The sequence below is a fragment of the Meleagris gallopavo genome, chromosome 2 (assembly GCF_905368555.1).
Source record: "Meleagris gallopavo chromosome 2, MGAL_WU_HG_1.1, whole genome shotgun sequence".
Classification (NCBI taxonomy): domain Eukaryota; kingdom Metazoa; phylum Chordata; class Aves; order Galliformes; family Phasianidae; genus Meleagris; species Meleagris gallopavo.
Window position 1 is genome coordinate 3,597,460 of NC_139405.1, and position 14,554 is coordinate 3,612,013.

At 41.8% G+C, this 14,554-nt stretch overlaps 1 protein-coding gene across 6 annotated transcripts in view; it reads right to left on the minus strand.

Moving 5' to 3' along the window:
• The window catches only part of KIZ (kizuna centrosomal protein), a 39,794-nt gene that overhangs the window by 3,229 nt on the left and 22,011 nt on the right, over positions 1 to 14,554 (minus strand). For 3 of the 6 annotated variants that reach the window (XM_085218653.1, XM_085218651.1, XM_085218655.1), the window contains one exon: positions 7,259 to 7,358. In XM_085218653.1, coding sequence (XP_085074779.1) covers positions 7,259 to 7,358 — 100 coding nt within the window. Of the gene's footprint in view, positions 1 to 7,258; positions 7,359 to 11,829; positions 13,409 to 14,554 lie in introns of those variants that run through there. The other 3 variants (XM_085218654.1, XM_085218652.1, XM_085218656.1) reach the window with 2 other exon arrangements.

Genomic DNA, 14,554 nt, shown 5'->3' on the forward strand with positions numbered 1-14,554 from the left:
CATTTTGATCTTTTGTGTGTAGCGTATGTATTGTGTTGGTGCTGTGAAATAATCACACAGGGGCAATGGTGTAGGAGAATTAACTGTTATATTAACAATCCCGCAATAAGCTCTAAAAATAAAGCTTCAGCTGATTTTAATAAGGAAGATCAAATAGGAGATATTTGTGACATTACTGTGTGAACCAGTCCAACATAAGCAAATGTCAAGCTGCAATTTGAAGCTGTCACTACAGTCAGAACACAATCAGCTGTCAAAATTTCACACAATTTGCTGCATTTCATTTAGAGACATGGCAGCTAATACATAATTACTTGAAGCGAGGAGTTAAAAATATTCTAACTACCATCAATGAAGGCATTTGTGAAGGAGATACAAGACGACACGATTCATCGCTTGTGTTACACCACCGTATTCAGTGAGGATTTGTGCTTACAACTGGAAAGTTCAACTTAAAGCAGGGGAAGTTTCACTACATTACAGCTACCTCTTTTTAAGAGAAAGTCCATGTTAGTTATATTCATTTCCTACAAGTTGTGAATGCCATTAGCCTCAGTCTCCCTTCTCTAAAGAGATTCACCAATTCCCAGAAGTAGAACATTAAACAGAGCTGAAGTTCAACTAAAATCCCAAAAGAACATTTAAGTACTAGTAACAAAATAGCAGTATTAGTTAAGTACAAACAATTAGAAATATATTCTTTAAATAATTAACTCAAAAAAGCGTTAGCCTTAAATAGTGCATCTGACAGTCATCAGCATGCCATCCAACTCCCTTTTGGTTTTATTCAGTCAAATCTCGCCCTACACTACACTCCAACTTCTGATTCAAATTCACTCACTCCACATGCTTGCTGAACACACTGCACAGATCAGGTTCTCCAGGCTGAGGCCTCGAACACGCCAACCACGCTGAGCTCCTGCTCATTGTGCTGAGATTTCCTGACCCTCGGCGCTCCCCAGGAGATGCCCCATGGATCCCAGGCTCAGCCCACAGCTTGCGCTTAAGAGGAGGCGACTCCGTCAGCCACCTCGTTTTCCCCTGGGTGTAGAGTGAGAACCCACTTGTTGCTGAGCTGCAAATGGAGAGGTGATTTCCGTGGCAGACTGCACAAGAACCATTTTGCCTTCGAGTATTTCATTAAAACAAGCTCACAGAGCTGACAGCTATCATTTATACTGCTTACTGCTTCGGCTTCCACCGTCGGGAAGGGAGGCGGAAAGGCTTTATCGTGCAGCCTCAAAGTGAGCCTTTGCTCCGCTTGGTTCAGGCCACGATTGGACATGTGAAGGCTGTTCAGGTGGATCCATAGCCCTGCTGAGCTGAGGACCACCATGCAATACGAGGACCACAGGATGAGCAGTGGAAGAGCACCCACAGCCCTGCACAGTCCTGAGCACTTCCAACTGCTCCGGGGCCACCTGAAGGCCTCACTGAGAAGCTGTGGTGGGCAAGGACCACCCCGACCAAGAGATGAGGCAGCCTGGTCTTGTGGGTGGCAACTCTGCCTACAGCAAAGGACTTGGAGCTGGTTGGCCCTTCATGAGCCAAATCATTCTGTGATTCTAAGATTCTGAAGATCTGAAAACCTTCCCTCCTCCTCCCACCTTCCCATGAAGAAAACAGCCAGTGCTGAGAGAAGGGGGGGCAAAGACAGATGTTCACATTCTACCAAAAAGCCATCAGTGCGTTCCCTCTCCCAGGGGAAATTACCATGCCTAAGAACAGAATTCCCTACCAAAACAGCCCAAAGGTGTATGAGACAGGCCTTGTCGGAAGCTAGTATCAGTGCCACAGATCAGGCAGAAAAGGAGATGCCAGGAAACGGTCTGGCATGGAAGCTGATGGCACACAGAGCAATGCTAGAGGAGATGCAGAAAATGATACCAGGAAAACAGAAGGGCAGAAACAGCAACTCTGTCAAATCGAGACTGGAAATACCGCAAGATAGCTTTGTCACAGGGAATAAAATTCTTGAATTATGTCTGAAGTGTCAGTCAAGATGCAGCAAAACCTTTACGTTGCAAAACACCCATATTGAGAAGTCAGGAAATTCAATCGTGAAAGTTACCGTCTGCTATGCCGAGCGCACAATAACCACACAGACCTCCAAGGAGAAATTTTAGGGCTATAAATGAAGTAAGGCCAATTTCCCTGCCTTGACTAATCCCCTGTAGTGACCCTTCGATATCCATTTACACATTTGCTTCTTTCCTAAAATAATGCCAAATTCAACCCAGGCTCTAACAAAGAAAAAACCCAAACCGGTTTAACTTCAAAGGGGCTTTTAATCTCTCCTTTACTCTGCTGAAATAGGCTTTTTTGTGCTGAAGATTCTGCAACAATAATAAATGAAAAAGCTCCAAGAAAATATTTTTTCCCTCCATAAAGAAAATTAATATTAAGTGGAAAAAAAAATCTAGTACAGCAAAAAGGCGAGTAAATAGATGCGGCATTGGGGGGAAAAAAAATAAAAAAATGAAGAGAAAATGTTTACTCCAGTCTGGGTATCTTTTTGCTATAGCACTTGTTGAACTTCAGTGCTTCAGTGGCAAGAGAAACGAACAAAAAATAAACAAAAAGGATACCCAAATGCCTTAAAAGAAAAAAAAGAAAAGAAAACCACATAGCCCACAACCACTACCTAAATAGCAAAGGAAAAAAAAACAACATCATCCAAGCAGCAAGAAAAACAGAACAATGTCAAGTTTGATCAGAAAGACAAACAAATTGAGGAGCGTGGGGGCTTCAGGAACACCGACACTATGGCTGATATTGGCAGAGGTTTCAAGGCTGTGCGCCTCTTCTGCATGAAAGCAGTGCTGAGGCACCAGAAAACAAACAGAGTATTTATATTTCACAGGGCAGTGCTTCATAACCCTCACTGAAAGAAGCGATGAAGCTTCTCCCCAGTGACACGTGAGGGTGCAATGCTGCAGATTTATCTTTAAAAATCGTTTTCTGGAAACATCTAAAAGCCTTTTAGGAGTATCAAGCCGGGCTACTCGGTGCCAGCGCTTCTGATGTGACAGACTCAGCTCAGCGTGCCCCTGTGTGATAAATACGCTTTGCTGTGAGCTGCAGGACAACTCTGATGGCACTATCATTTTCTGCTGATAGTTGACTAGAAACTGGGCATCACAGAAACGCAGAGAAGTTACAGAGTTGGGAATGCACTAACAAATCCATTCAACACACCATCATTTGCTGAGGAATGGAAATGGTAACACAGAATTTAAGTAATTACACTGCGAATATGATCACTCTCATTGTAGGATACAAAGATTGACATCAAGTTACATTTAAGATCGCTCCCTGCTTGTGTATCGTGTTGAAGAAAATATATATATTCCTACTTAGAAAAACAGACCAAAATCCATCACAGTGCAAGGTCCTGGCATACCCCCCCCTTTAACCGCCCTGCAGCACGGCTGCTACATCACCACTGTTTCTGTGGCTTTTAGGATTGAGACCAGATGTGCTAGCTCCAGGACTTGCAGAAAAACATCCCTGAGTTACAGTCGACCTTTGTTAGAAGTGATTTGACAATTCAAGCTCTGCAGAAGGATACAACCATCAGGCACGGACTCACCTACACACACGTGGCTCTTAAGGTGCAGGACACTGGCTGCAGCACCCCACTCTGCCCCGTTCCCTTGCTTTCATTGCTCTCAATGGCTATTTCCTTGTCCTGCTTAATGCATACCTTGGAAAATCCTGACCCCCAAACTTTAGGCTGGAGCTCTGACAAGAGATGCCAAACAAGTCCACGAAACGCCATCGAGATTTCAAATGATAGCAATAACGACATCAGGTAGAAGATGCAAAATGAATTGAGAGCTCCTAGTTCAGCAAAGTCTGAGTGCCCCCTGATGGCCAACATGCTGCTTTGCACGGCAAGCCACGCACCCCATTAGTTATAGCCAGTTGATTATTAAATATTTCCTCCAAGAATAATTAAGAGGATGAATTACAATCTGAAAACTTTTATTTACATCTCATTAAATCTGAGTTTGTTAGAGGCAGCTTTTGACTAAAAAACAGCCTCCGGGGACCGGGCTGGACTACTTCCAGAATGCAGATTAATCAAAGTTTAAAATACTTTACACCGTGCTTACGTCCTGACAAATTACAGTTTTCATTTGCTTCTCAGTCTGTAACGCAGCTTTAATCTTCAGATTATTTGGAAGCTAGACAGAGCAAACAAGTCACGAAGAAAAATAAATGGCTTGCATCAAAACCACAGAACGATCCCAAAAGCTAGTGACCTCCTCTGGCTGCAGCCATGGCTGCAGGGCCGCCCAATGCCACACACATCGCCTTCTGCCCGCTCTTTCGGGGAGACTCAGGCCTGACTTATGATACCTTCTCCCCCCGAGTGGTTCTATAATTTAACGTGCTCTTTCCTCTCGCAAAACCTTCACTCTTCTGGCTAAAGTTGCATCTACGAGCAGCTCGATAAAGTAAATTAGTCCAGGGGAAAAAAAAAAACAAACCCAAGCCAGTTTGATATCTAAGGCAGAAGCAGACAATATTTGTGGGAGAAGAGGAAGCTCTGGCATGCACCTCCGAACAAAAGGGAACAAGTGGTCTTTACTCAGAGAGCAGCTTCCTATTAAGACTCACTCCTTCGTACATTATGCCTTTCATCCCCACTCAACCACAAAATGATTTTGCTGTAGGAAATACAATGGCCGAAAAAGATTTACATTGAAAGAATCTTTAATAATAAACTGTTGCAGATCTGCCTACTTCCCCATGATTTATAATACAATAAACATCGGATTCTATTAAGTCTCATGCACTGAAGACATGCACTGAAAAACCGAATATGAAAGAGCTCAATTCTTCCCATCTCCAGTACCATAATAGTGAAATGAGCATGTATAAATGTGCTAAGAGTATCTCTTTGCATCTTTTATAGCTTGTGTGTATTAATCTGTAAAGCTTATTAAGAAAGTCATTGCTATGCAAAGCAGCACCCAATCTCTTTCTCTTGCTTTTCAACAGAGTGCAGTGTTTAGCCAATAGGACCGGTCCCCTGCCCCTCATTCTGCATTCATAACATGCAACATTTGCACAATGTATCTCTCAAAGGCTGCTGAATAGAAAGCCTTAATACTCATGTAAACAACTGCAAACCAATTACTTAATGAATCAGGCCCACACATAATGAGGTGCCAGACAAAGAGCTATAAATGCATTTTTGCGCCCAAGCCTCCGCTTTAAAGTAAAATCCCTCAGCTGTAGTTTGGGCTTAACTGGCACATCATAATTATTGTCTCCAGGACATCAGAGGAAGCCATTTTTTTTATTTAGGTCCAGCAGGGTCTTTTTCGAGGTCACTCATCAGCTCAGTGACAAAACAGCAAAGAAGAATTTATAAAAAGTACCACAGCAGTACTACACAGTTATGTTTATTCTCAAGTAGTGGGTTTCGAGACCACTTGTAAAAGCAATAAAGCACGAGAAGTGACTGCACTAAGTGGAGAGCTTACGTGTGAGCGGCCAAGAAATTTCGCCGCGCCCCGACCGCAAAGCAGCACCCATTGCTCTTGCCGTGCTGCCTCTGTGCAAAGTCCACGTCGAGCGTCCAAAACAAGCAGCACTCAGAAACTTCATGTTTAAAAAGGGAGGACTGCTTTCCTAGGCATTTTGGATACGAACCTTGAGCCGCTGTAAGACTGGCTGGTTTTTAAGGAGCACCGTCAGCACCAGTGCACCCAGTGCTGCTCAGCACTGGAAGGCACAAAGCTGCAGGGCAGAGCGATGCTAAAATCTATCACAAGTGAGAATTAAAAAGAGCACTGAAAAAAGGACAGCATATAAATAGCATCTGAAAAAGTACTGAAGATGCCAAACAGTACCCAAGGGTTTTTTTTAAATAGCTGTCATCATTAATTATACGTATTTTACGTGCTTATTTAGGTGCTTATGCACATATTTAGGTGCTTAACAGCAATCCTGTAAGCAAGTTCCCCAGGGCTCTGTCCTGCTCTGCCTGCTATCCTGGGCTTCTGTGAGCGACTGAAATTTAGCATTTCAAAATTCATCTACAAGAAAAACCCTTAAACTTCCTAACGTTATTATTCAGAAGCTCATTCTCAAGCAAACTAAGTTCCAGAAAAGAGATTGAAAAATAAAGAGGAAAAAAATAAGAGTTGGAGTCATGAGAGCTAATCCTAAACAAAAGCACAAACGTCCTTCATCAATATATGATTACAGCTTGCTTTTATTAACTGTATTGAAGAACTGCAGGAAGACTGTGTTCTAATTCAGAAGACAGTACTTGCAAAATCAGAATAGCCGTCTGTGTCAAAACTGGCCTCATCAATAACAATACAAAGAAACTACAGAAAGATATCAATGTCTTATCAGTAGGACGAGTTAGAAATTTATCAGGATGCTTTAAAGTCTTTTCCTGAGTGCTATTAATGGCTGTCTTCAGCTGAGGAGCCACACAACAGCAGAGCCCACTTGCAAGGCTGTTCTAATAAGAGCAGATAAGAATCTAAAGCCAAGCCAATATTTCATGAGATGGCTGTGCTATAGCCCATTTTCTGCTGCTGCTTGACCACTAATTTGATTGCTGCTGTTTGATTACCGTTACACACCCATGAAGAACACGGGGAATATCTAACACAACTGCTCAGGGACCCAAAGCAAATCACTGCAGCATTAAAAACAAAAAGTGTTTTTTTTTTTTGTCTGTTTAAAATTAAATAGACAGCATCCTTTAGGTAACTACAAGGCCATCAATTAAACACATTCAGTGTGAAAGCAAGACAGACATGCTGTAAATATCCCAGCATCAAAAATAACAGGGGAAAAAACCACCAGTCTGCAGACCGTGAAAAGTATGATCCAGTTACAACTAGTTTACATCTCAGCTACACGGAGAAGAAACCCATCACTTTATTTCTTGAAGACTTTATGTTTTCTGTCTGCCCTTTTCCTGACAACTTCTATTGTCTGGCCTCTGAGTAGCCCTACTGAGAGCAGCTGTACACGCTAATTTGTGGTTCACTGAGATGTCAATTGAGTCTTAAAATGAGAAAACAACAGCTGCAAAACAATACTTGGCTTTGGTGCAAATATTTTCTAAGGTGTACCAGAGTTTAAGTTGTTTTCTTAGATAAACATAAATACAAGCCTTAACCTCAGATCAAGTAAAAATCATCAGAGATTCAGTCACATTCTACAGGCATTTCTCATTCCACTGAAACATTTCAAATGTTAAATCCTTTAATAACTTTACCTTGAGAGGTCACCGCTTCTTTCACTGGATGAACTCCTTTCGGAGCACATTTCTTGGCTTTCTTTTGCTTCAGAACCATTATTTCCAATGACACAACCTGCTAAGTGAAAAACACAAAGTATAAATTTTCAAATGTTAAATCTGAAGACATCGCAGCTGTATGTCATTTCCGTGATCTGATGATGGTTTCTTGTGAACTCAGAAACGTTGGTGTGTTTTGACCTGTTTTAGAACAAAAGAGCAAACACTGGCTTTAAGAACTGTATTGCATCACACATCAACTTCAAGCAAAACTTCAAGGATTTACGCTTTTTCTTCATTTTCTTTCTAATCCTCAAGTTCTAATTTACTTGCCTTAATCAGGAAGAAGGGTTACTTTCATTCTCCTTCCCCTTAAATGCGTTAGTACACATTAACATCTCTGAATACTATTTGATACATCAGTATTTTTAACTTTTCCTTTTCAAATATAGAGCTGCATTTGGGAGACACAAATCTTAGATTTTTCTATGACTCAACAACCAACTTAACAGTCAGCCATTCCCAAATCTTTTATTCACACTTTCCTTTATTTCTTCCCCATTCTGTGCATCTCATTTTCTGTTCTGTACAGACTGATTTAAGAAAGTAAATAGATAAAATTCTTTCGCTGGAATGGCACAATTGCTCATCTTTGTGTTGGTTTCCATAGACCATGATGCTTAAGTACAAATCCCACTTTACCAGGCTGCTTTGCACTATAAATTGTAACTGGGACACAACAAGACCTCTATATACATGTGTCTATATAGATGTGACTGAAATTCTAAGCAAGCCCTGACCATGGAGGACTTCCAGGATGCAAGACTGGCAGTAGCTCAAAGCTGCAGACTGGGCGACGCAGGCATGCATTGAGAAACTACTCATCATAAAAGAGCTAATATTTGTGCTTGTTTGCACATGACTTCAGGAAAGTAAAAATAGTAATAAAAGAATCTAAGTCAGTGTAATCGGTTTAAAACTCCTAGAAATTGCTTTTTTACTCCAACATTGCTCTTCAGGAGGACAATGAACATCTGAGCTACTACCGGAGTGGTTTCAGTACTATAGGGATCCCACCAGGCCTGCACTTCCCCTACATCAAATGGGAGCACGACCTACTTGTCCTTCACCTTTGAGGCCCTCTGGAGCTTAGCTTTGCCCTATCTGTCAATTATAAAACAATACTGGGCTATCAATCCCCACTTCTGCCTTAGTTACATCAGACTTAAAGCCAATTAGTCAAACTGTTCCTCTCGAGCCTCTATGAATCTGCTTATATGCCCACATCAATGGGGGATCCTTCCAAGCCCTCACAAGCTCACCAACTCACCTTTAAAACTGAGCTTGGTATTTCATCTGGGTTGCAATACCTATAAAGCATCCAAGGAAGTTTAAACACTCTGAGCACTGAGCTCTTGCCTCATCTCCACACCTCAACAACATGTCCACGTTGTAAGGCAGTGGAAGAGACTGCCAAGTGGAAAGAAGTACTGCTTAATGATTTCCTTCAGCCAGTTCAAATGGTGAGAAAGCACGACGACTGCTCTGAAAATAACACCTATGTTATGATGTTGGTGGTATAGCAATAGAGATTAAACCTCCCCCCCGATGCCCCATTACATGTTGTTGCTGTGTGACAGGTGGCAGCAGAAGGGCAGCCTGACAGAGCGGTGTCTGACATGGAAGTGCAGATGAAGCCAAGGTGTGTCACTGAATTCCACCATGCAGAAAAAAATGGCACAACTGAAATTCATCAACGCTTGCTGAACACTGACAGAGACCAAACAGCAGATGTGAGCACAGGGAGGTGATGGGTGGTGCACTTCAGCAGTGGTGACAGTGATGTGAAAGACATCTGGATGTCCTGAAAGACCTTCTGGATAGCAGCATGCAGGCTCCTGCACGTTACTGGCAAATATGCACAGCTAATGGTGGTGACTGTTGAAAAACTGTGTTGTGTAGCCATGAATTTGCTTTATCAAACAGTCTTGCTACACCCTTTGTAGCTGTTGTAGTTTCCATGGCAACAAATAGGAGGCATTACTTTCAGAGCAATCAACATATTTTGTTAAGCATGTGGCGTTTTGAGTATTCACTCTACAGCTGGCCAGTGCTGACTGCACAGACAACTGAAAAAGCTTGATAAAACAGCTTTTGAGCTTAAACTGGGACGTTAATAATGAAAATAAGTTCTTAATCCAATCGTTCGAGCAATACTGCAAAAGAAGGGAAGCTGTTTTGCCACAGATGACACAGCTCTCCTCACATCTTTTTCCCCAGTGTATTCTTCCTTCCACTCAGAATGAGCGAAGGATATGAGATACCACTATTAATTAAAAACACTCCACACTTTTCAACTTAGAATTAATTGTGCAGTCTGTATGGGTCAAAGCAGCTTTCATGTCAGCTTTCACAATTTTGTTCCAAACAAAATGGGTGTACTTTTCTTCATTAGCCACCAGTTCCAGGAAAAACTGCCGTGGTTGCATAATGAACCACTATTATTTTGTTCTGCTGAACAGCTGAAATGATCTTTGACCCAGAACATACAGAGCAGAGCAGAACCAGGAAGAAGATATTTTCTCCATGCACTGCCCTATGGCCAAGGTTCCAGTGTTTATCAATGTACAGCCAGACATCTTTGTGACAAGAAAGTGATGCGATGTAACCTTCTGCAAAGAAAGAAGAAAGCTCCTGGTTATGTACTCACAGCATTCATACCTTGTTAACTGTGTTACCTGAGAAAAAAGCTCATAATTTTGAGCATCAAAACCAACATCTCTGTTACACTTGGAGCCCTGAACCGCAGCAGGAGTCCCAGGAGAAGTGGAAAAAAAGTCATCTAGAGATATCAAGTATTGTCATTACCAGCAACGCCCAAGAGCTTGACTTGGCATGCCCATAAATGAGAACGGTGCAAGCAATTCCCAGAGCTGCTGGATTTCCAGATGCAAGCTGGGGAAACAGGAAGTTTACTGCCAAGGCAGTTTGTGAGGAAACCTCAAATCTGTGACCTAAGCAAGTAAGCAAGCAGTAGGTGTTGCTCTGCAGGGAGGAGAAGAGCAGCAACTGGAATGCCAATTAAAAGCTATCAACAGCAATTAGTCATTGTTTCCAATAACAATCAGTAATCACATATGTAAACACGAGTAGCTGGAGAGCAAGTGAAGCCAGTGCCTATGCAAGCTCAACTCAGACGTGGATCTGCATCTCCCTCGTACACGAGTGAGTGTTCCACAAAAAAGGAACTTGGCCTTTTCTGTGTACTATTCACAACAATAAAATAGTTAGCAGCTTGGGTATTTCAGCTGTCACTAGACTTCAAAGTTAATAATGCCTTGAAAGGAATATTATCAGGATCAGCTGAGCCTGCAAGCTGTGTAGTTTTAGTTACCTTGGCAATATTTACTGCATTCACATTCAGGAGTGCTGCTCGGTCCAGGCTACCACGCTGCTAGCTGTGGCACGAAAATAGGGAACTAACAATAGCTCCTGCCCAGAGGAACTTCAAATCTGAACAGCCTCCTCCACCACATTAACACTAATTACAGCACTTGCTGATCATCCACAAAGAGCCATCTGGGATTAAACACAGGATATCAGCTGCCTTGCCACTGCCAGAACACAAACAGCCACTGTGCAAACCTCTGCCTTGGGACCGGAGGCTTGAGTGATGCCTACACACAGCTTTTATACGTGCTGATTTCCCCTGCAATACAGCAGAAAACTTGCTTACAGGGAGAGGATAAAGGCTACCTGCGAATCTGATAGAAGGATGTGCTCTTCTGATAAAAGGAAGCGATAGGAGGATGAGCAAACAGATGAAAAAGATCTCCAAATTAAGAGCAGAACTCTGCAGTGGCCAGTAGCCAGAAGGAGGTCAAATATCAACAACTATTGCCCCTGCTTTCCTTTGAAAAAAGAAAGGATAAAACATTCTCAGCATAACAATATACCAATGCATTACACTGCCCTCTCAAGAGGGTACACACACCTGATGACCAGAGGGCTCATGGAATCCTGATGGAGCAAGCCGGCCCAGCGAGAGCACTTCCAAAAGTTGCTGCCTCCACTTGAAGACTGAACAAAGCTTTACACTCAGAATTCACAACTGAAAGATGTCTTTCCCAAACTTACTCAAGTTGAGCAGTGTAAAACATCACCTATTGGAGAATGTAATCCAAACTAACTTAAGCAAAACGTACAATTTTACGCTGTGCCAAGGTACTTCTGTCAAACCAATGGTGATTAATCACATATAGATGAACTTTTTTTTTTTTTTGGCAACAGCAGCTTGTGATAGATTGATATCAAATGAAGCAAAACGTTGGGTAGACTTAATAACGCTTTATTAGCACACTCCAAGTGGAAACTCAGAACCCTTTCAAGTCCAGCTCAAAGAAGGACCTCACTGGGAAAGATGTGTGGGTGTGGGAAAAGTGCTGGCAGGATTATTGGCTCATTAAAGGTGTCCTAAAAAGGAAAAGAGAATTGGTTTTGTGCCCTCTCATGTTTCCCTATGATACATGAGAAGGACGGTTTTATTATACACACACACACACACACACACACACACACACACACACACACATTTTAATACTATTATTATTCTTTAGAGGGTTTTTCCTCCTTATGTCTACATTAGAGATTTCTCCACCTGGAGTGGAAATGGAATATGACATCTGTGAAAGCGAAGCCTGATGAGCAGAGAAGCAATGCCATTTTTATTCCAATACTTTACAGCTTTACTATCTATTTAAATCGAAGACATAAATGAAGGATAGGAATAGAATCTATTTTTGTTGAAGATTTAACAAACTGACCCCTTCACTAAAACCAGCAGTTTCCTACTCATGAGACATTTAAACTGTTATCTGCAAAACCAAAAATAATGGATTTTATCATTTTTAATCTCCCATCATTTGCCTACCTGAGGAACAGGTAAAAGGCCAACCATTTCTTTAATGTGTCTTCCCGAGGGAAAAAACTAAGCATCCAACAAGAGAAGCAGAATGAGTCCATATACACTCCTCTACCCACACGTAACTTCAGAAGCAGCGAGGTCACCATTAATAAAATGTGTGTGAGATCAACAGCATTTCTTAGGCTGAGAGGTACCTTACACAACACAAAATTCCTTCTGAAGTCCCTTAGTATGACATGGCTCTGCAGGGTTAAGAAGGGGCTCTATGGAGGAAATCACCTCAAAGTATGAGCTGGATCAATCTTGTGCCCTGAGCTAACTGCAGGCTTGGAAAAAGAATAAATCTTTATTGCCACAAATAGGAGTATTTACAGAATATTAAAATAAAGCATTTGGTTCCTTCCATTTCTCCCTCCTCCCCCCCCCCATAACAGAATAAAAAAAGAATAAACCAGAACTACAGAAGCACCTGTCAATTTCTATTGGGAAAGACTCTCAGCTCTCACAATGAAGTCATGAAGTCCATCAGAACCTCAATGCTTCCAATGTTTAAATGAAAATTTACAGTCCTTAAGGGATACAGTAGGCACTGAAAAAAAAAGTTTATATCCATTATGTATGGAAAATAATTGTATAACAGAATGGTCGTGTGTAGCAGTCCACCTAAAGACAAAAAACAAACCCCCTCACAAGTCACTGGAGCCCAAAGGCAAGGCTGAACAGTTTCAGTGCTGCAGGGCTTGTAATGGTGAGCACAAGGCAGGGAGTGACAGGCAGGGAGAGTGAGGAGCTAGGAAAGAACAAGAAGCCTGGAGAAGATGATGGGCTGAAGATGAATCGCAGCTGAAAGGAACAACTTTGCTTTCAAGTGAGATATGAAAAGCCTCACTCCCAGAGACAGCGAGAACGCTGGCCAAAAAAGTAGCTCATCAAGCAGATTTGAGAAGAAAGCATTTTTAACTTAAGTTACCATTTGCAGCATTCAGGCTAGGAGGAGTTTCTTAGCATTTTTACAACGAGGAAATATCGGTACTTGCATGTCCATTCAATGAGAAGCTCTGGGAGAAGATGTACATTTACATGTATGCAAAAATGCTGGGCTTCCTGGCTCAAAACAGCCACGCTACGTCCTGAGTCCAGCATGGGGAGAAGCAAGCCAGAAGCCTGGGCAGCTACACACATCCAAATTCAAGCCCGTGTTCTCCCTTGAAAAATAAAAAATATAAGAGATCTGTGCTGGCATTAGTTCCTCACATCCTTCTTGCTGGCGATGTCTGCAGATGAAGGACCTTAAAATCACAATCCTCTTAAATTACAGACAAAAAATCAGAACAATCCCAAATTCTGCCAAATTTTTGATGAATTTTGAAATAAGTGTGCTTTATTTCAGCAGAACCGTTTAAGTGGCTCGTGTGCTTTTAATTCCCCTAAAAAAATAATCGTCACAGCTCCCGTTTTACAATTACATTGCCATGTGCAACTGCACGACATTTTAAGCAGCAAGAAAAACGAAAGCATTCCACTCTCAAAGCCTCAGAGAAAAAAAAAATATTCTAAGTTTTATGTGGCTAACATAGTAATATTATTGCTGCAGTATAATTCAGGGATACAAGAAGCACGTTTTTATATTTCGGCTGCAAATTAGGCTCAAAAAGCAGCAGAGGAAAACCTCCATAGAGAAATGAATTGCCCTCCGAAAGACAGGCTATTTTTAAGTCGTAAAACAGCAGAAAGGCAACAGCGAGAGCTGTATAAACAGATGCCCTCGCACCTTTCTGTCGGAGTACACACCTGCATAAATGAACAGTTAGCCAAACATGCCCATTTATAACGAAGCAGCCCACGACTTTGCAAAAATCAGGCAAAAGCAAATTGAGACTTATTGCAAAAAGCTCTGCCCGGAATACTAACGCGTTATTGATACTTCACAACCCAAGGATCCTAAGCGAGCCTAATGCATGTGCTGCAGGGAGATCTGAACACGGCCTGATAAAACCTTATTGCTAAAAATTTGGTGTTATCAGGCAGCTTTTGTAACGGAGGCAAAAGCACAGCTTCCTGTCTAGCGGGATTTTTCCCCGCGCTTATTCTAATGATACACATTCAATTAGGAGAGAAAAGAAAAGAATCAAATCAGAAACATCTGTAGTTTGCCATATAATTACTGGATCTTCCCCACGGAGACTGACCTTTGTAACACCGATACGAGGACCTGAAAGGCTAAATGACGGGATATTCGCGCGGTTTAAATGTGTAACATGATTACAAGGAATTAAATAGGCACTGTTATTTTCCATCTTGGTTTACGTGAAGATGAGTGCGCACTTTCTGATCCCACGTTTAATCTCTGT